The following is a 20856-nucleotide window of genomic DNA, read 5'->3' on the forward strand; positions in this document are numbered from 1 at the left end:
AAGACAGTCACTTATATTTCATTATGCAGTTTGAAGAAATTGTGTCTTATTGTAAGCCTTTTTCTGTTTTCTAATTAGTAATCTTAAATTAAGGTATAAATTCTTGAATACAAAGAAAGTGACCCAAATACTTATTTGAAGAGTTTTCATTGCTTGTATTGAACACAACTTGCCTAAATTCTTGGCCATTTCTAGCCAGGCAAAACCAGCTTACCCCATCAGCAGATTGTTTTGGTCAATACAAGAACATTTGATTATATTTGAGAATATTGGGCTTGTTTCTAGAAGCGCTGTTTTTGCAGCGTTTACTGAGGATAATGAAGACGAGTAAAACATCAGTTTGTACAAAATGAACTAGTGTCATAACAAAACAACGGACAGGTAGAGTAGGTGATGTGTGCAAAACACTGGAGGAAACACCGAATAAAGTCTAAAAGTTGAATTCTTCCAGACTAGAGTGATTAGTTTTAATGGTTCGGAATTATAGCTCGGAGTGAAATTCAAAACATGGCACAGCATATTCAAAACAATGTTCAAAGCTGAATTTCATTTTATGATCTGAACAATGCTGGTAGCAACGTTTAAGAAAAATGCTTCTGAAAATGCTTCCTGCCTTCATCACATGGGCTGTTTGTAGTGATCAGTGTTCCCAGAAATTAGTATTACTTCAGGAAATTAGTCCAAAATTGCATCATAAAAAAAAAAAAAAACCCATTTCAGAGCAGCTACAATCGAGTCCGTTTTGTATTTTTATTATTTTGGCCACATGCTGGATGCTTTGGAGTTTGTGCCCCCACGTTAATGAAAGTCAGATTCTAATAAGCTGCATAATACCAGCCGCCTTAGTACAGTAGGATAACAAACAGGTGTGAGACTGTTCTGACCACAGATCTCAGGTTTGATTCACACAGGACGCTGAACCTCTACTTACCTTGCTGTCTGCCAGTTGCTGCCCATAACCTTAAAGGGACAGTTCACCCCAAAATCAAACACACATATTTTTCATGTTACCTGTAGTGCTATTTATCCATCCAGATTGTTTTGGTGTTAGTGTTGAGTTTTGGACATATTGGCTGTAGAGATGTCTGCCTTCAATCCAATATAATTAGCCAGACGACACTGTGCTTGTGGTGCTCAAAGTACCACAAAAATACATTTGAAAAACTTAACAGCAATGTCTCTTGCCAGAAATCATCAAATTGGTTACTCAAGATAATCCTTAGACCTTGTTGTGATGTTGGAACCATTTTCTTTCAACCGAACCGTAACTGTAGTACTACCTCAGTGGTGCTAGGTGAGCGAGCTAACGTCACAGCTCAGCCGAGAAGGATTTACGTTTACATTGTGCGCCGTCATGAGCCTCTTCTCCATGAGTGGATGAACGTAGAAAGGAAAAAGTTCCTACATGAAACAAGGTCTGTGAATTATCTTGAGTAACAGGGTCAAAAAAATATTTTAGAAAAGGAAGACATCTCTACAGCTGGTCTCCAAAACTCAGCATCTCACACCAGAACAATCCAGATGGATAAATAGCTGTACAGGTAAAAGGGAATATATGTAGTTTTGATTTTGGGGTGAACTGTCCCTTTAATGTCTCAAATGAAAGGGAATATTTCACTTCTAACGTGCAATGTTAATAATAACGTCTGCAGAAGTTATTGTTGTGCACGTAAAAATCAACATCAGGCAAAAGATCTGTTTATTTGGCCTAAAAGGGCCATAAATAAAATTTTATTCTCTCGATTTATTAACAAGCCACAGGAAGTCCGTGGCTGTCTACCACAGCACTTAAAACATCTCAATCTGGCGCAGTCCACAAAGACATGAGACCCATTTGAGATACTCTGAGCCGCTGATAAATCTGAAGGCTCTCTTCCTTACTTCCTTAGAAAAATAAAACAAGACGTGGTAATACTGTACCAAACTGGAGGCAGAGCAGCGGGGTGATCCTTTTTTCACGCAGAGAGGGGGTGCTTTAGAAAGGACTATGAGCGTTGGGGAAGCCTGAATCAAACAGCAACAACAACAATAATAAACTATGAAAAACCCTCAAACTGTTTTTTTTTTGTGTTTTTTTGCAAAGCTGAAGCAGAATGTGCTCGGCTTTCAACCACTGCAGGATTGCCACTGTTTTCATCAACTTCTCCTCTCTCATTTCTTTATTCCCTCCCAACAGTCCGTCCCCTCCTCCTCCTCCTCCTCCCTCTGTTGTGTTTTGTTTAAAATAAAAGTGAACTAATATTTAGAATGATAAAACCTATAGCAGCAAAAAGAGTAACAGAGGAATAACAGCTAGAAGCGAGTGACCCCTGGATTTATAAGGAAGGCATGGGTTAAGAGAGGTCCATGGATTTCTGCCCAGGGTCGGGCCTGTGATACGGGAGAGGTGTCTGGCCGTCCTTCTGAGCTCATCTCCCCTCGGTGGGCACCCTGCAGAGGGCGGCCATGATGCGGCTGAATCGTTCACACAGCTCCAGGGTGGAGTAGGTGGGCAGCTTGGGAGGGTCGTGGAAGCTTTTGATCTCCGTCGAGCAGTCCAGTAACTTGGGGAGGAAGTCGGTCAGCTTTTCCTGGAGGTTGGCTGCCAGCAGGAGGACGACAGACAGACAGACAGAAAGAAAGATAATAAATGATTAACTGTACGGGCCATGTAGTGAAAATCTGATTCCTCAACACAGAAATCACAGGGTAAATATTTTCAGTGTGATATCACGAGTAGTTTAAAAGCATGTTCCACAACAGAAAGACTGTAAAACTCCAGCCAATAGGGGTCTGGGTGATAATACGCAGCTTTTCCTGAACAAAGGCCAGCAACTCCGAGAACAGGCTCTCTGTGGACCCATACTGGAACATACTGATAAAAGCTGAATCCTCTTCAGTCCTGTTTTTCTACCAAGAAATAATTTTCTGGGGCATTTCTTAGTGTAATCTCACACACTAATTTAAAGTAAGGGCTTCATATAACTCCATTGTCTGTTAATCTGCAGATTCTTTTCTGGATTAACAGTCCAAAAGTATAGAATGTTCAGTTTACAATGATTTAATAGTTAATTCATTATTCATTAGATTCATCAAATAATCCTTACAAGTTTTAAATCTGTTTGTACCATTTCTAAAGAAGACTGATAAATACAGATACACTGCCAGTGAGCCAAAGGGGCAACCTCAACTTCAGGTCAAATATAACATGCTGGCAAAACTTCATTTAAATAAGTCCCACTATTTAGCATTCATAAGCAGTATAAAAACATTAAAAATAGGGCTGAAACTAATGATTTTCATAATCGATTAATCTGCTGATTAGACTTAATTGTCCCCAAAGGGAAATTCCTTCAGACAGCACTGTTCATATCAGACAACAAACAGCAAACAGTAACAACACACAGTGACAGACAAAAGTACAGGCTCAGGCTAATTCAGTGAGGGCTCATATCTAAGGCAGCTATGGCTGCAGGGATTAGGCTTTTCCCAAAGCTAGCCCTTATTTTCTTGATTAACTGGTTGTTTTGTCTCAAAAATGTCAGATGATAGTGGGAAATGTCTGTTAAAATGTAAAAGAGCCCAAGGTGATGTATTCAAATGGCTTGTTTTGTTCAACAAACAGTTCAAAAGCTAAGGATATTCAGTGTACTCTCATGAAAACACCTAACAGTTAAATGGTCAGAAGTGGAAATGCTGCACAACCTCGAAGTCTTTCCAAAAGTGTGAACCGAGCTGTGGCCTGATTATGATCATCTTTGGCAGGGGGACGGGGAATGTACTAGTAACCTAAGACTTCAACTCTCCAGAAATATCTAATGGGCCGAGTCTGTTTCTTCTCTCCCAGGGACTCACATTCCATCTCTTGGCCCAGGTAGGAGCACCAGCGGTTCCTCATGTCCTCCACTGCCAGCAGGTCCCTGTCAGCATCGTGGATCAGCAGCAGAGGGATGCAGGGCACCACCAGCTCGTTCATGACGCCAAGGCCCGTGGTCACCTCCGGTTCTTCTCCGGACTCAAACATGGCAGCTGCTTGCTCGTTTAATTTCTATTAGGGAAAGGCATGAGATTAGATCTGTTACTAAAACAACTGTCTCATACATTCATTCCCTGTACATGCCCCCTATCAGACACAGCTGTGAAAATGGCACCTAGTTAAAATTGTTAATTTTTTTTAAAAAATGTGTCTGCATTCATATGCAGTTATCGGTTTATAGAGATTAACTAAAATGTGTCTTTTAATGTCATTCTCGCGTATAAAGTTGCTAATCGGACTGCTGAGGAAGACCTTGCCCAGATATCCATTATCCGGATTTTTGCCCAGCTTCACCAGCAGCCAAGAAGCATTGTTTATTGCCATTGGTTTGACTGGTGATTGGCTGTGGGCTATAGCATATGAAAATATGTCAAATTAGCTTTTAGCAGTTCCTGTTTGCAGTGTATTCATGGATGTACAGACAACTATCACTGGATTACTTCGGTACTAAAAACCTGATGATTCTCAGGAGAGTTTTCTTCTCTGATTTCTAAGTAGATTTATGGACAGAGGTAGTAATCTCTTTGGAAAGTTTAAGTCCCACTTAATCTAAAAAAAAGTATCATGTTTGAATTTTGAGGGAATTGGGCACTAAGGTTTATCCTAAATGCCTCCATTAGCTGTGTGTCTGCTGTAACTGCTGACTGTGTTGATAAATGGCCAAATCAGCAGCCCAACAACAACAACTAGCTTCCAGTTCTTTTAGAACACCAACATGCACCTGTCTCTTTCACCTCATACAGTATCTCTGCCTCACGTCTCTCGCTTCACATCCCCCTTTAACTCTCGCCTGGGGAGAGAACCTCTGATCTAGATTCAAGCAGTAACTTGAAAGGCAAAGTTGCCCTCTTGGCTTTCAGACAGCAGAATATCCTGAGCAAGGACATGAGGATTACTCATTCTTGATTTTTCCAAGTAGCCAATATAATTTACTTATATCTGTGTTATCTTATTCAATTGTTTTTATGCCAAACAATATTCTTGAGTGCTTTCATTTTTATGAAGTCATTCATTTTACTATTCTTGTGAAGTTTTCCGTTTCTTCTAACAGATAAGTATTAGACAGCTAAAGTACTAACAGCAATCCCGCAGACATCATTATTATCACATAATATCCTACAGCCAATGGAACTGAAGTGGGTCCTGACGTTCTTGCATGCATGTGGATACAAGCTTTTCTTCCTGCTCTTGGCCAAAACCACCTTGCTGTCACAGACAAACTCCCTGACCTCCTCTCTGAGGAAACGACCTGCTTTTAGCGAGCCAGTTTGGAATCGGGGACTGCGAGGCTGGATTTGCAAAAACATCCAAGTACATTAACTGTGTCAATGTTAGCAGTGTTTTCAATTAAAACAAGAGCTGAAGGTAAACAGCTGAGCGGACGCAGCCAGAGGTTCTGGCCAGAGATCTAAGATGACCGATCGGGCTGTGCGGAGCTGAGGTTTGAGGTTAGCTGAGGACACGCTTGTGTCTCATGGTAATGTGTTTACACTCGCTGGCCCTCCTGCTTCCTATTCCCACTCCAATGATTACATTATGAGCACAATGCTGGTGTAAGGTTACTGAGTGCAGCAGCAAGAGGGCTGCTAAAGACTAGTATGAGGCTGATCAGACCAAAATACCCTCAGCTCTAACCAATAATACCAGAGCACAGCCTGGAGCGTGGTGGGGGTGAAATGAAAAGGGGCTCACATCACAACTCTGAAAGGATTTTCATCTGTCAGTATCAGATGAAAAACCTTCAGTGGAATCTTTTGTGGGCTGCAAGCAAGCCAAAGCAATATCTCAGCGAAAGCAATTTGATTATAGTACCACAGCTCAGTATTGAAGGGGAAATATCTGGCCATGTTAGTTTTGCTGAGTCACTTCAGCAGGGGAAGTTTGACACGGAGGAAAGGGAGTGACCGAGAGGAGATCACAGGGAAACAACTGCTGGCCACAAAGGTGTGTCCGTTCCTAAACAGACCCTTTGTAATCACTTTGTTTAATTGAAGGAATATGCCATAAAAGGTATAGACATATCCAGTAATTTTAATAGATACTCGACAAGTTGTGTGAATTAAATCACTGTGTTACTGTTTGCGATGCCTCACCAGCAAACACTGGCGACGGTAATGGCCAAGAAGCTCCTCATCGTGCCCTCTGTACAGCCCTTTAGACAAAAGCTCCTTGTTGTACTGGTACGAGTAAATCAGATACATCAGAGCCTCCATGTAACTGGAAAGAGAGAAATACACAGATGTTACATTCACATAAAATAGCGTCAAAGTTGCTCCGAGAACTTCAAGAGTAAACCATTTCAAAGACAGAATAAACTTGATGAACTCACTGCACAACTATATAGCTACAGGAGTTGCACAGACTGTAAGTTGCTGCCCTCTGCAGGTAACACATCAACATTTACTGGCTGCCACAGAGAGAGGAAATGAACTGAAAAAATGGGCAGCACTGAACTCATGAGTTAACACTCTAACAAGATAGTTGCAGTTAAAATGTTTCCAATATTAGATATTATGAGGAGCACTGGAAAGGTGTCGTCGTACTTTGTCTTCTGAAAGAGCTCTAAGCCGGTCACCATGAAGCTGGTCGTCTCACGGAAATTCCGGTATGCCTGATGCCACATCTGATTAAGATAAACAGACATTAGCATAGGAAAGCTCACTGAAATTCAAATCCAAGAAGTCATATTGACTGGCAAATACTAGCATTTTAATGATTAACTGTGTTACAGCAAAGGCTATAGAAACAATGCATAAAAGGCAGCATAAAAGGACTAATATTTTAGATGTATAAAAACCCAGAAGACACCACTGCTGACCTCATATTCATCCATGTTGACCTCCTCGGGCTTAATTAGGTCCAGTTTGGCACGTGCCACATTCATAATGCTCTTACATCTGTGGGAGAGGTGGGGGAGACAGGAAGAGGAACCGGCGTTAGTGAGGAGATGGTGAGTCATTGTGAGGTACTCCGGCAGATGAAAGAGTCCACCCTGCCCCTAGGCCCTAACATGGCCTAATGAATCACTCTTTAGTGCTGAGAGGAGAAGTGAAACACTCCTCCGGAGGCTCCTATTGAGGCCACATGCACACATAAATCTAATTATCTTGCTCAAAATAGAGGAGAAGGGAGAAATCAATTTTTCACTCATGAATATGGATTGAGGCCAACACGCGTAGTTGAAAAGTTTTAAGAGATAGTAAGGGGCATCACATACCCTAATGACATGAACATCACAGTGTTAATAGGGAGGGAATCTTGATATTTGCTGGCAGTATTAAAAAAAAGTCATTATTGGACATTTGTCTCCTAAGATTTGTGTTTGAACAAAGGACAGAGGGAATACCATCAGATAGGATTTGCAGCACAAAGGCATTGTCCAGATGAGACACTGTCTGTCAGTAAATCTGTAGGCCCTGTATGTCAGAGTCAAGGTCTCTGCTGCCCTCTGCTGGTCATTCGGAGAAGCTGAATTGATGTAAATGATCCAACTTGTTTCTTAAAAGTGACTTAAGTTCAAGACGACAAGAAAAAAGAACCAGATTCAAAAAACAAACACTGCGTACAGTCTTAAGTGGTTCCAAAACTGGGGGCACCATGCTTCTTTATTTAAAGGGGTGTAAGACAACTTAAAGAATATACACAATAGGCATATATCTCAGCATTTCGTTCAAGTAAAGTTTAAGTAATTTTTTGATTATTATTTAAGATCTAAACTTTCAAGATCTGAACACAAGCTATATTTAGTCTTTACTCTCCGCTAAGCAGCTTCATCCTGCATTAAAAAAAGTGTCAAAAAAGAAGCCTACTATGTAGTATTCCGACTGTTAAAAAAAACAAAAACATAATACAGACAGATAATTGTATAAAAAGTTCCAAAACTGACCATGAAAACTTACCTGATGCAACATTCTGCTCAAATTAATTCAAATCGCTCATTTTACACAAACTTCCTGCAGTTGTTGTGTTCACTGTGACAATGTTCCTGGTGACTAATTTTACCGCAGATTAAACAGACATCTTCGTTTAGACTAGTCTAAAAGTAAAAAAACACTCAGAAATCAGTCAAAATTGAGCACAGTTCAAAGACTCTGTAAACACACCGCTCACACCCACTTCACAAGTTCTTATTCTTTAACAGGTTACCCTGTAACCCAGTATAAACCGTTACACGAATTTCACACAGGGGCAGTTTATTATTATTATTATTATTATTATATTATCTGCATTTAAATGTCAGTAAATGCATTTGGATCCTACTTGAATGGGACACATATGGACAATAACTTTCTGCTGGACAACGCTGTGAATGATTAGGAGGAAAAGGCTGTCCATGTTATTTATTGGATTGATATCACTCTCATGGCAGCTTCATCGTTGTAGGATAACTTGATACACGATGCCTTTCGAGTTTTTATTTTACCACCGCTGGCTGGATTCGCTTTGTGATATGATAAAATGTAGATGATGGCATCGGCGATGATGTGAAGTTACAGAGGATAATGTTACAGCCTTCAGGGAGCAGGCAATCTGACGCTACGTTAGCTGACTAAACATAGCCAGTCAGTCAGCATATACAGCGATTCTATAATGTGATTGCTAGTCTGTCAATGGTTAATGTCATCCTAACTTATATTATTTTATTATCAACGCCAGTTCTACCATCTTTTTTCACCTGAATAGTGCCATCTCCAAAAGATTTGTTGTCAGAAGTTAAATGGGTAGAGAATGAAATCAGATTGTGGAATCCCAAAGCAGACCACAGTAAGAAACTATTATGACTATAACTTCTAAAGAGGGACAAAGATGACTCTTGAAACCAGCGATGGCGTTAGGGCAGGGACAGGGGCTGCTGCCTGTTGGGGCTGTATCCCCAGCTGGTGGCAGGTGGCTGCAGAAATAATGACTTTAACCAACCAGTATTTCTGTTGTTGACTAGTGAAGGGAGCAATGTTTTACAGACTTACTGATCGTGCACATCCCAAGTTCATTGTACAGTTGATCAGTTGTTCTGTATTGTTATGGTTATGCATTGAATATAATATGAAATATCCATACAATATGTCATATTTTAATGATAAAAAACGTGTCCTTTAGAAAAAAAGCGTTGGGAACCACTGGTCTAACCTACCTCTCATCGAAGGCCAGGTTCCTGTCAGCAAACTGTGTGAGCAGAGTCCTCTCCAAGATCTTCTTGGGTGCCTGGTTTTGGATGAAGTAGACGATGATGTGCTGTAGCCGGTAGTCAATCTCAGGAGATGTGTCCTCTTGGGCAAATCTCAGAAGACGAGCATACTCCAGCTTTATGGCCTAACCACAGAGACAGAGAAGTGAAGTCATTGTTAAAAACTCTGACTAAGGTTGAGGTGGTATGGACATGGACACTACTACTTAGCCAGGTCCTCTTGAGTTGAGAACTTAACGGTAACCTGCAAAGGTCTGCAATTAAATATATTCTGGATGTGACAGTTTTCGTCATATTACTACTTCTGGACAAATAACATCTAGTTAAGTTAACTAGTCACAACACTGTTGGTTTCTGTAGACATACTTTGATGGGTATTCACAGTTAGATGAAAACACACAAAATAACTTCTACAGTAGGCTAAATGTGTACATGAATCTAAAATATCATATCAAATATTTTAAGGTTGGCACACACTCTTTTATGCTCTTCTCTCTCTGAACTGGAAAAACTGCTACGTGTGCCATTAGATTATAGATTATACTAATTAGGTTATATATTTATGGAAATCTTTCTAAATACATCATTGGCTTCTATCCAGTTAGAAATGTATCTCTCTCATTTGCTTCATACTACAGGAGAAGAAGAAGAGGCATGTAGAACTGACATGTTTTCTGAGTTTACTCTTAATTAAAATAAAAAGAGGTTTGAGAGACAAGTGCTAACTGGATGCAGCCCAGAAAGTTAATCTGTTGAGTTGCAGGTGCTGCAATATTTAATAAATACTGTGAAGTGTTTTTATCTGCCTTACCACGCTGTAAGAAAGTACACAAGAGAAGACCAAGATACACATAAAAGAGAAGGTAGATGGAGATGGAGTGGGTGAGTGAGTGTGGAATGAGGAAAGGTAAAGGACAGATACCTTAAAAAAGGCTGCCTCAGGCCCATTCTTTTCATATACGCTGCTGGATTTGCCAATGGCCATAATTATACCCTGCATGTTGGGGGTCATCATTGCCTGCCCAGGAAGCAGGAACCATGTTAAACAAAACAACAGGTCCTTGTGACAAACCGAGCAAGGTCAGCCACTATGTTATGTGCTCTGAAGCACTACCACAGTCAGGGCATGCTAGACATCGCTCAGCAGTCCATGCATTGGTTAGAGTGACACAATTGTGAGGGACACAGCCAGTCAGTTAAATGGCACAATGCGCAATCCTCACAAGGATAATGTGTGAAAACCAAGGCAGCCATATGACAGCTGTGTGTGACAGATAGCCAACAGTGCAGGGGACAGGCTGGAAAACTGACAACAGCAGCAATTCTACACTCAGAACATACTGACCTACAACGACTGCTGTTATCAAGCCAACCCAAAAGAAAATGATTCCATGATTAACTGCATGAAATCTGTGCAAACTATAATAAACATCCCCTGTAAGTGCATTTGGCTTTATATACAGGTGAAAGTTAAACATCAAAACGGACAACATACGAATAATTCGAATCACAACATGAGCCTATGACCTTGTCTTTTTTCTCTTATGAGTGACTTGTTTGAAGAAGCAGATCTAAGCTTTCTGCTAAAGATCAACCTGCCTTGGTGCCAAGATGCAGACTGGCTCAGGAAGAGACTTTTCACACAAGAGTAACGCAGGAAGGCCAACAAAGAGGTCAGTCTTATTGCCCAGCATTTTCAGCCTCAAGCCAATCCTGAAAGCAGTCAAGTGTCAGTTTTTCTCAGGTGTGAAAAACCTTATGTGGAGCCATGTGAATGGGCAAATGATGCTCTCACTCCATATATCAAACAGGCACAGACTTCTCAGCACAAAAAAAAGGGAGAGAAGATTTGTTTGGGCGAGAGCTACCTCGTCATCATACCCCCCCTCTTCTGACTCAATGACAAAGGTCCCCACATTGGGAATGGCCACCTCTACCGTGCGCTGGCCAGGGGACTCATCCTCCGTGACCAGGTCAGGAGGAGGGGTGGAGGGGGTGCTCACCTGGACCTCAGGCTCAGGGGAGGTGGGAGGGGGGAGAGACTGTAGAGAGAATGGGACAGATGAAACAGGGAGGAAAGAGTACTGATGGAAAGGGAAGGAACATTAAATGTAGAGGGAACAAATACAGTGAAATATTAGGAAAATAATATTTATCAAATAAACTCATTGTATATTTGACAACTATAGAATTGGATTTTCCCTACACACCAACAGTATCAGCTGACAGTCTTTTTACTGACTCAGTGGGAACAACTGTGGACATGCTGGAAACTTTAATGAGCATAGAATAGGGATTAGAGGATAGGTTCACATTTATTCATGCATGTCTTAAAACAACACTCACATGTCTATATGTGTGTGTAATGAAGGGCTGACACCAATGTGTCGAAGCTTCGAGCGTTGCCATAGTAATCGATGTCCAAATCAGTATTTGAATGCCTTTTGTTTTTTTCCAAAGACAAGTCAAAACTGATCCCACACTGATCCCACAGTGTTCCCCACATAGACTTTACTTGGGAGGGCTGCCCAGGCACATTAACAGCCAGCAACACTTTAGCATTTTGCACACGGTGGATATTTTACAAGCATGGACCAGGTAAAACATTCGGTAACAGTTTTTGATTGTTTCCCGAGGCCACATGATTAGCAACAAGCCTCCTCCACACACTCACGTGCTGTTGTGAAAACACAATTGAGGTTGAATTTTCAAAAGGTGAGCTGTGTTTTTTGGGTGACTTTAGTAAACATACTGCTGGAGAAACAGGGAGAAAGAAATAAGTAGAGGCGTGGCGGGGTGAGACAGAGGGTGTTGGTGTGTGCGTGTGTGTATGTAGGAAAGAAGCAGCAGAATGAGCAGATAAAGTAGTTTGTGAGTAAACACTAGTGAAGGTTTGCACCCCTGCCTTATCAACCTCTTTAAAACACACATTGTTCTCATGTTAACTCCAGACCACACCTTTCACACAGAAGTGGTCATGTGATCCATTGTTAAAGTAAAAATATTGAATATAGCAACATTATGCTCTTATATTGGCACTTCCATGACATTTATGAGCCAAAAAAGATGGCAAATTTAATATAATGAGCAAACAATTATTACTCATGGTGTTCTCTGAGTTGAGTCAAGGCAAAAAGATGACTGTGGATGAAATAAAACAAAAAAGCAGGTATATAACATGACAGTTTGTTGGTTAATATTGTCAAACTGACATGTAAAAAAGAAAGGAGGCACATGACGGGTGACAATGACTTGGTGTGAGTGTGGGGAACTGTGACTTTGCATGTTTTACGTACAGCATTTAACAATGCTTCGGGGCTTCTCTCCTCCTGTTCAGCAGCGGCCCTGGAGATGGCCCGCTCGGTGTCCTCCTGCAGGTGCTTGGAGTCATTTGTGGGGGATGGCTGCTCCATGTACTCTGGGTCCTGCTGGGGCACTGCAGAAGGACAACAGCACCATCAGAGAAAACCAAAAATGCATGGTTCTTTAGGTTTTTAAATGTTTTCTTTCCACAGTATTTTCTAATGATTTTCTACAAGTTTGTCATCCACACAAATGCCAAAGCAGCAGTACACTACGTGCAAATGTATCTGCAATAGTGTGAGCATGATTGCAGAAACCATCCATAGCATTTACCAATATCCAGCATTACTTATAGAAAGCTCTTATTTTGGACAGGTGCCTCGATTAAAATGCAGGTTAGGTAATAATAGTGTGTCCACATTAAACTACTATGTGTTCCATTGCATGTTTGTTTGACCAACAACCCAATAACAAATACTTTGCACTGCCAAATTTAGCCAGCCATCATGCTACGCATCCACCACAATTCAACACAAAAAAAGCACTGTGGGCTGAATGATGAACATCTTAGCTCACTTTCATACAGCCAGCATGTTTTAGTCAAGACCTTTCCTGTCATATACTGTATGATAGTATATACAATAGCATGTCATAGGGAATTAGAGTTGTAAGGCTGCACACTAATATTTCAAGGTCACTTCCTCATCCTTTTATAACTCTCCAGGGAACAAGAGTTTTTCTGTATTTATCTTTCAACCAACTATTGATTCTCAATTAAGTATTCTACTCTGTATTCTGAGCGCCATGACCCTGACCTGTGTTGTCTGGAGGGCTGGACTCAATACTCATGGGCTGAGGGGAAGAGGAAGAAGTGGAGGTGCTGGATGCTGCCGAGGCAGCCGCGGCTGCTGTGGCCAGGGCCAGCTTCTCCTGCTGGGCCTTGCGGGCCTGCAGGGCGTCCCACTCCTCAATCTCCTTGTCGAACAGCTCGTTGTCCTCCCTCACAAAATGCTTTAGGTCTGGAGGCAGTTTGTCCATGCCGCTGAGTATCTGTCCCGTTTCTTTATCAAACTCCTCTGCACAGACAATAGAAAGACAATGAACATAATCTACAGCTTATCAAATGTATGTTTTGAATAAACTCCTACAACAAAAAATAATAATTACTATTTCTATTTTATTCTGTTATTTTAACAAGACGGTTAGTTCCTAGGGATGTAACACAGAGCTACTATCTGTATCTGTTTATGTCCCAAACATATCTGTATTCGGATTTACACCGGACATGGGCAAAATAACTACCTACATTTAAAAAAGAATCATTTGATTTGTATCTGACAAATGTAATATGAATTATATGGATGTTGCTCGTATCTGTTCAGAGGGTATTATTAGTTCATATCTGAATAACGTATTATAAATTTGAAGGTATGGGAGTATGTGATAACCAGCGAGGGAGTGAAACAGAAGTGACAGAATTAGCAGTAGAAATCAGAGATTAAGAGGTTAACCGAGAAAGTAAGCATGTCTCCTGTCAGTGAATCATAACAAATAAAATAAAGATAACATCTGCTATGTTATCTTTTGGCCTGTAAATGTAACCGAGCGCACAGAGAAATGGCTGAATTAATGAACAGAGACTAAAACTGACCTCTTACACAGTTCTTACGATTGTGCATTAGATACATATGAACCCTGCTACTGACCAAATTTTAGTCCATGTGTACCTTCTATGAGGAAGGGCTTCTTGTCATTGATATACATGAGACAGTAGGCACTGGCATTGCGGTAGCCTCCGAACGAGTCCCTGACCAGCTCCTCCCAGGACGACTTGGTGACAGAGATGTCGTTGTACTTCATCCAGCAACGCTGATGTGGGTCATAGATGTAAGCCCAGTAGTGGCCTGCATTAGCCTGGCCTTCATGGACCAGCACCGCATGAAGCCGGTACGGAACCTGGATCAACAAAAAGGAGAAAATACGGATTAACAAATGGAGCTGCTGATGTGGCTTTTTGTAGTGCAAACATGACCTATTACAGAAAAGTGCTGCTCACCTGCATCATAGATTTGTCAGAGTACATTAGCTCAATGGTTCTGTGGATTCTGGTTATACTTCCCTGCAGATCTGGTGGGGAGAACATCATGTACAATCTATTAGTAAGTGCCAATCTAATGTTAAGTCTGACAGGTAAATCATGCCGAATGAATCATAAAGGGCTGCAAATGGGGGGACAGGTAAACCTACCACGGGTGTCGTTTTCCACTTCACTCCTCCAGCGATGTAAGCAGCCCTCAAGCACCCTCAACTCTTCTTCAGTGATGTGGCGCGGGGCAGGGTGCATGGGGAGGTCAGGAGGTAGCCGGGACTGGGTAAAGGGCTTGTGAATGGGTACTCTCTGCTGCTGAGCTACAGTGGAAGCTGTGGTGGGACTGGAGGCAGGACCTGAGCTCTCTAGGGGAGGCAAGGAGTCCTGCTCGGCTGTGCTGCAGGGTGAGAGACACAGTATAATAAACAAAAAAAAAAAAACTAAAAAAAGCTTGCAACCTTTTTCCTGAACCTGACTGGGAAAACATTTATAGTATGAATAAGAGAAGTTTAGGATAAGAAAATGAAAATGTTTCCCATGGTATTCCTGTTCTCACTCTCCCTACATCTCCCTCATCCTCGCCTGCTTCCTGATCCTGAAACTAACAGAACAAATGACGGAAAGCAGTGACAATAAACAGCAGGCTATCTGTTATGAAACTTGCCTTGGAGGGGGCAGCTGCTGTCCTGTTGTGCCACCAGGGGGCGCTGATGCGTCAATGTCTTCCACTGGGGAGGTGCACACTGGCTTACTGGAGGCGAACTCCATGGCATACTGGAGGACATCTGCCAGAGGAAACCTCTTGGGGCCTGAGCCATAACTCAGATACCTGAGAGGGAACAGAGAGAGTGTCAAAGAGAAGCAGGGAAGCCAAGGGAGGGACCAATAAGAATAGAGGGCATAATGACAGACGAAGAGAGGGCACAGTCAGAGTGAGAAAAAACTCTCCATTGCTGTCTAGAGAGCTTTGTTGACCTTGGCTAAATAAACAGGTATTGGTGGACAAGTAGTACCTCTCCAGTCGCTGTTGAAGCAGTGTCAGGTGCTCTTTCAGCCTCCTGATCTCCTCCCTCTTGATCCTGGTTATTTCCCTGTTCCTGTCCATGTACCTAACAACACCACAGAAGAGGCTTCAGTCTTAAAGATACTTGTGATTAATTGTTATTTACTGCAGAGACGAATAATGTAGAGAAATGTAGATTCTACAATAAATTCCTGGGCAAATATTTCTGTTACCTGTCCATGTAGAGCATAGAGGGGAACTCAAGCTTGTTGTGGATCTTCTCAGGCCGTCCCAGTGCTTGGTTAAATTCAAATCTTGACAGCTCAAAGGTCAACACAGGAGGGAGTTCTGTGAACCAGTGCTGAAAGAAAATTTGATCTTGAGATTAATTCTCTCATCTTGCTAGAATATAGTTTGGTAAAGACTTTTTCCCTTTAGAGTAGAGTTTCTTTAACATTCACCTGCCACAGATCACTATAACAAGATTTACACTGCAATATCCCCATCTGAGAAGAATTTGACTTTCAACATCATATGGAGGCATGACAACTGTGAAAATCAAATCTTCATTGTGATACCATCATTAAAAGGATCACTTTCAGTTTCATTTACAGCAAAACAAAACAATTCTGTAGGGAGCGGCTGAAAACTCATTTTCAAATATAGAGACTAATTTATTTATTTGTAATGTATATTTTACCTTTAATTGACAGTATCAACTGAGACGCACAGGGGAAATGTTGGGAGAAAGAGATAGAAGGATGACCTATTTATTTTATTAATTATTTCTTCAATTGGGAACAAAATAACAGTTTCTTCTCACCACTGTCTTGAACTCAATTTGTACGGTTTGGAAAGGACTTAAGGAATGAGCTCACTACTTGCGATTCAGCACTGGTGCCTCTACATGAAAGACTTAAGGTGCACAGGGGAAAATGAAGGGGAAAATAACATTAAAGATTCTTTTTAGGCTCCCGAAATTAGGGTTCGGGTTTTAGCATTTTATTTAGTTCAATATTGAATTTATTATTCAGTTTTTTTTAATCTGAATCCTTTCAAACCTCTTATTGAAACTATTTATGTTTAGTGTTAAAATAACTAACAACTAAAACTAAAAAGATCCAGTTGAAATCTACAGGTTGGGAAGATATTATAATAAGATATTGTGTTTCCCCTTAAAAATAGAATAAACAGTATATCAGACAAAAACGGAGTGAACTGAAGATAAAAATCAGTCATTCATCCCGTCACCTATCATCCTTCCTCTCCCTCAGGCCTGGCGGCCTGGCGGCCTGGCAGCCTTGCCACGGCAGGTGGAGGGAGGAGGGGCAGGTTTTGCATTGGGGGCTGCCATCTCAGTCAGAGAGTCTACAAGAATTTGCTCAGTTTTAAGATATGTGGTAAATAACTGGCGGTGGATGGGAGACTGCTTACAAAGGTTTTATTGCACTTACAGTGTAGTTATCATTAATTCGAGATATATCCTTTACTTCACCTGGGTTCATTTTCTCCTCTGCAGCCTCTCTGCTCTGTTTATTTTGGTGGTGGAGCTCAGCCCCACCCCTTGGTCAAACATCGGCACAGAGACCAGAGGAGAGACAGGCCGAGAGGAGAGGCTGCTAGGGTGACCATAAATTACATCAAAATAATAGTTATTACTTAATCAGAACTGAGTTTTAAGATGCATCCTTAAGGAACACAGTCATTCACACTGGTGTGTCCAAAAATGTGTACACATTCACAGACTTTTTCTTTCACGCCCACCACCTCTGCTAACCATTTCCCTGGGGAAGGACCTGTATTCCTATATCAAGAGTGTATGTCAGTCTTGCTCTGTCTACAATGCTCCCCTATGCTGACGGCTGGTGCTTTTCCAGAGGGCTGGATGCCATACTCATCTGTGCACTGGCCTGGTAATTAGCTGCTTCCAGCTGCTGTGGGACAGCGAAGGCAAGGCTACAGCTAACCCGAGGTCAAACCCAGAATAGCACAGGTGTCACATAAGGGCAAGGAGGTCAACCGTTTGGAGAAGACTTACCATATAATCACATTATTTAACATTATCGTCTTCTCTGGTGAAGAGTGCCACTGATAGATGTTGACTGATAATTGATTTGTAAAAGAGTTAAGTTTTTTTACTTGTTTTGGGCCACAATAAAATGTATATGGCTAGCCCAGTGCTATTAACAAATCATTCTAATGGAGGACAAACTTTACCTCAATATTACAAATTTCAATGGAAACAACAGTTGTCATACTGCTTTGGCACTGACCTCTTGTCCAGACCTGGCCGAGTTCTCTGCTGAGTGCAGGGACTCGATCTCGCCCTCGATCATTGCTGCCTCAAGACATTCGTGGAGATCCTTGAAGCCATTCACCTGCAGAGGGTACTGCCCAAACATCTCTGTGTTTTCAAATTTTTTACCTGTGGAATCACACACACACACAGATTAATAAACAGGTTGGGGTTAACCCATACGAGGTAGTTTGGTCCTCTTATGTATCCTATCACACACACAGGTCAAAGGTGTGCCAAGCCATTTCACACTTGCTTGCATCCGAGCTGATTTTCACTTGTTCAGCAGTCACTCACTCATCATTTAACAGCTGCACAGACCTCCGTGCATTACTGACTGATGACAAGCCCCCCCCCAGTTGCTAGCGGACATGCAGATGAGGAATTAAGGTCATTTTATGAGCAGCAGAGTCCACTGGCCCAGCTTTTGGTGGCTCTGGGCCAGTATTGTCATGCATAATAAGCACAATGTCAATCAGCCATCAAGGTCTTCTGCGATCAATGCAATCGCTCTCCTCTTTTACATGGACCACATCTCATTAAGACAAGGTCACCTTTCATTACTAGGGGCAAGGACTTGCTTGCTTTCTGGCTGCAACAATCAGACCATGTTAATTCTTTATCTCTCTGTGATTCTCTAGCTGCCCCTCACTTTTTTCTCTTTATTGGTTTTAATTTAAAACCTCATCTCACCTTCCAGGACACCCACAGCAAGGAAGCGACCGTAGAAAAGCTCCACCATAGGGTTCTTTGGCTTTTCGCCCTCCCTGAAAGCAAAGAAAAGACGCTGCTGTTCAAAAACATAGGCCAAAGTTTACAGGAGGCCTCTCTGATTCAGTTCCATGTAAACAATGTACATTTAATTCTCTGCTTCAAAAAATGTGCTGCCCAATAACACCGACAAGCATTTGTCTACTGCATGTTCATTCATTCGCAGTGACCTCTGGATATAAAAAGCTGTGGTTACCGGTCTTCTTCAGCCTTCATCTGGAAGGCGTCCTCCAGCCAGTCCAGCAGCTTGTGGGTGAACTCGCTCACGTCCTGCTGTTGAGCAAAGCACAGACGTACATACAAAATGACCAATTATGGGACTGCCTTTGCGACATGGAGGTCACAGGGTCAAACTACAAGACTTAACTGCACCTATAAGCAAGAAAGTCCAATCAGTCAAATCAATGCCATGTCTGTCAGCTGCTAATATACACTGAGCTTTGGGGAAAAGATGACTCGTCTTAGCGGGGGAGTTCCCTCATTGCTGAACTTCAAAGGGAACCTGCATGTCACAAGGCCACTCTCTCAGACATCAATGACGCCTGGTAATTCAGGTCAATGCCTCTCCAACCTGACTAATACACAGAGTAGTGACATGATGGATGAGTACAGAGGCCAGAAGGCTGACCCCAGTTAACCTCAACAGAGACACTGGCTTACTGCGAATGCTTATGTAAGGAGAAGAACAGGACAGTTTTGTACATTTGACATGTGTTTGTCCCATTAGAGGATATCTGCATAAAACAGCTAATTCCTAGTCAATATTATTTTTTTCAGAGTTCACAGGGGATGATGTGGGTTTGAGGATTAATAGTTATAGATAATAGAGGCTAAGTGTCTCGGATTCAGTTGAGCTGAGTCAGTAGAAGGACAATGAAATTGAGCTGTCAAGTCTGTTGAAAGGAGTAGGCACAAAGAGGGGATAAAGGGTGTTAAGTATTTCCGGTATGGGCGAACGGCAAAGAAGTGCTTAATTTCTATAGGACAAAATAAATAAAATAAAATAAATAAATAAAAAAAGACCAAATTTCATACTGGTTAATGGAATTAAAAGTGTATTACAAATGCCTGACAAGCTGCACAGCAGCCCTCACCGTTTATTTACATCTAGATTTATTCTAATATCATCAGCTACAAGGAGTGTCTTTGTACTATGATAAGTTAACAAACAAACTTTACTTCCACATGTGGGTCAACTGCTGCTTGCGTGTGAAAAATCCAAAACAGGAGTTGTGTTTTTTACTGACATACTGAAAGTCAGCAGACAGGGAGAGAAACAGAAAGAGGCAGGGCAAGAAAGAGTGTGTCAAGAGCGCACAGAAAGAAAAGGGGGGGATTCATCCCTGTCTCATCAACCCTTTTAAAGTGCATATTTTTCTTGTATGAACTCAAGACCAAATTTCATACTGGTTAGTGGAATTAAAAGTGCTTTACAAATTGCAACTTGCAGCTTGCACAGCAGCACTCAGAGTTCATTTACATCTAGATTTATTCCAATATCATCAGGAGTGTATTTGTACTATGATAAGTTAACAAACTAAATGTATTGTTTGAGTTCAGGAAAAAAAAAAAAATATATATATATATTATTATTATTAAAAATTGGTCTGTATTTATTGGGTGTTGATGGATTTGTTTTAAAATGAGGCTTAACTATCATAATCCTAAATGTTGTAGGAAAAACACCCAGCTGCAGAGAGTGACAAACATAATTGATAAACAGACACTAAATTAAAAACTTGTTTAAAAAAAAAAAAAAAAAGGAAGTTGGAATTGGATCAAGTAGGCAAGTGGAAGACTCTGCATCTGCCAGCTCCATCTGTAATGTGAAGCCATGTGTTTTCCACTATATAATAAAGACGCTATCTGGGACAAAATGTTTGCAGTGTCTTTGAGTTCATCGGCAGGAGACAGGAACATAATCTTTCAGCTGCTAGCAGTAATGAAGTTCTCTTCACTGAACACTAAGTGAATGTTATTATGTCAAGCAGTTGTGGCAAAAGGAGGCTTACCTGCTGCGACTCACTGGACTTGAAGGCGTCCTTGAGAATTTCCACAGCTCGTGACGGATCCACATATTTCCTCTTGGACCCCACCATGAGGGAGAAGAGGTTCCTCAGCTCCTGCATGAAGGGCAGGTTCCTGTGCTCCTGGTCAGAGTAACACAATCAACAATTTCTTCATCAATCTTCAG

At 41.4% G+C, this 20856-nt stretch overlaps 1 protein-coding gene across 5 annotated transcripts in view; it reads right to left on the bottom strand.

Moving 5' to 3' along the window:
- Nucleotides 1-437: 437 nt before the first annotated feature.
- usp25 (ubiquitin specific peptidase 25) overlaps nucleotides 438-20856 on the bottom strand; it is a 31914-nt gene continuing 11495 nt past the window's right edge. For 2 of the 5 annotated variants that reach the window (XM_051401448.1, XM_051401450.1), the window contains 20 exons: nucleotides 20675-20812; nucleotides 18859-18935; nucleotides 18585-18658; nucleotides 17869-18020; nucleotides 15829-15956; nucleotides 15606-15701; nucleotides 15257-15421; nucleotides 14751-14989; nucleotides 14560-14630; nucleotides 14231-14459; nucleotides 13319-13579; nucleotides 12497-12636; nucleotides 11069-11242; nucleotides 10123-10218; nucleotides 9147-9325; nucleotides 6834-6912; nucleotides 6559-6638; nucleotides 6109-6232; nucleotides 3835-4027; nucleotides 438-2581 (listed from right to left, as the gene is read on the bottom strand). In XM_051401448.1, the coding sequence (XP_051257408.1) occupies nucleotides 2409-2581; nucleotides 3835-4027; nucleotides 6109-6232; nucleotides 6559-6638; nucleotides 6834-6912; nucleotides 9147-9325; nucleotides 10123-10218; nucleotides 11069-11242; nucleotides 12497-12636; nucleotides 13319-13579; nucleotides 14231-14459; nucleotides 14560-14630; nucleotides 14751-14989; nucleotides 15257-15421; nucleotides 15606-15701; nucleotides 15829-15956; nucleotides 17869-18020; nucleotides 18585-18658; nucleotides 18859-18935; nucleotides 20675-20812 (2868 nt within the window). In that variant the 3' untranslated portion in view covers nucleotides 438-2408. The remainder of the gene's footprint in view (nucleotides 2582-3834; nucleotides 4028-6108; nucleotides 6233-6558; nucleotides 6639-6833; nucleotides 6913-9146; nucleotides 9326-10122; nucleotides 10219-11068; nucleotides 11243-12496; nucleotides 12637-13318; nucleotides 13580-14230; nucleotides 14460-14559; nucleotides 14631-14750; nucleotides 14990-15256; nucleotides 15422-15605; nucleotides 15702-15828; nucleotides 15957-17868; nucleotides 18021-18584; nucleotides 18659-18858; nucleotides 18936-20674; nucleotides 20813-20856) is intronic. The other 3 variants (XM_051401449.1, XM_051401451.1, XM_051401452.1) reach the window with 3 other exon arrangements.

The sequence above is a fragment of the Dicentrarchus labrax genome, unplaced genomic scaffold, assembly GCF_905237075.1.
Source record: "Dicentrarchus labrax unplaced genomic scaffold, dlabrax2021, whole genome shotgun sequence".
In the NCBI taxonomy this organism is placed as follows: Eukaryota; Metazoa; Chordata; class Actinopteri; family Moronidae; genus Dicentrarchus; species Dicentrarchus labrax.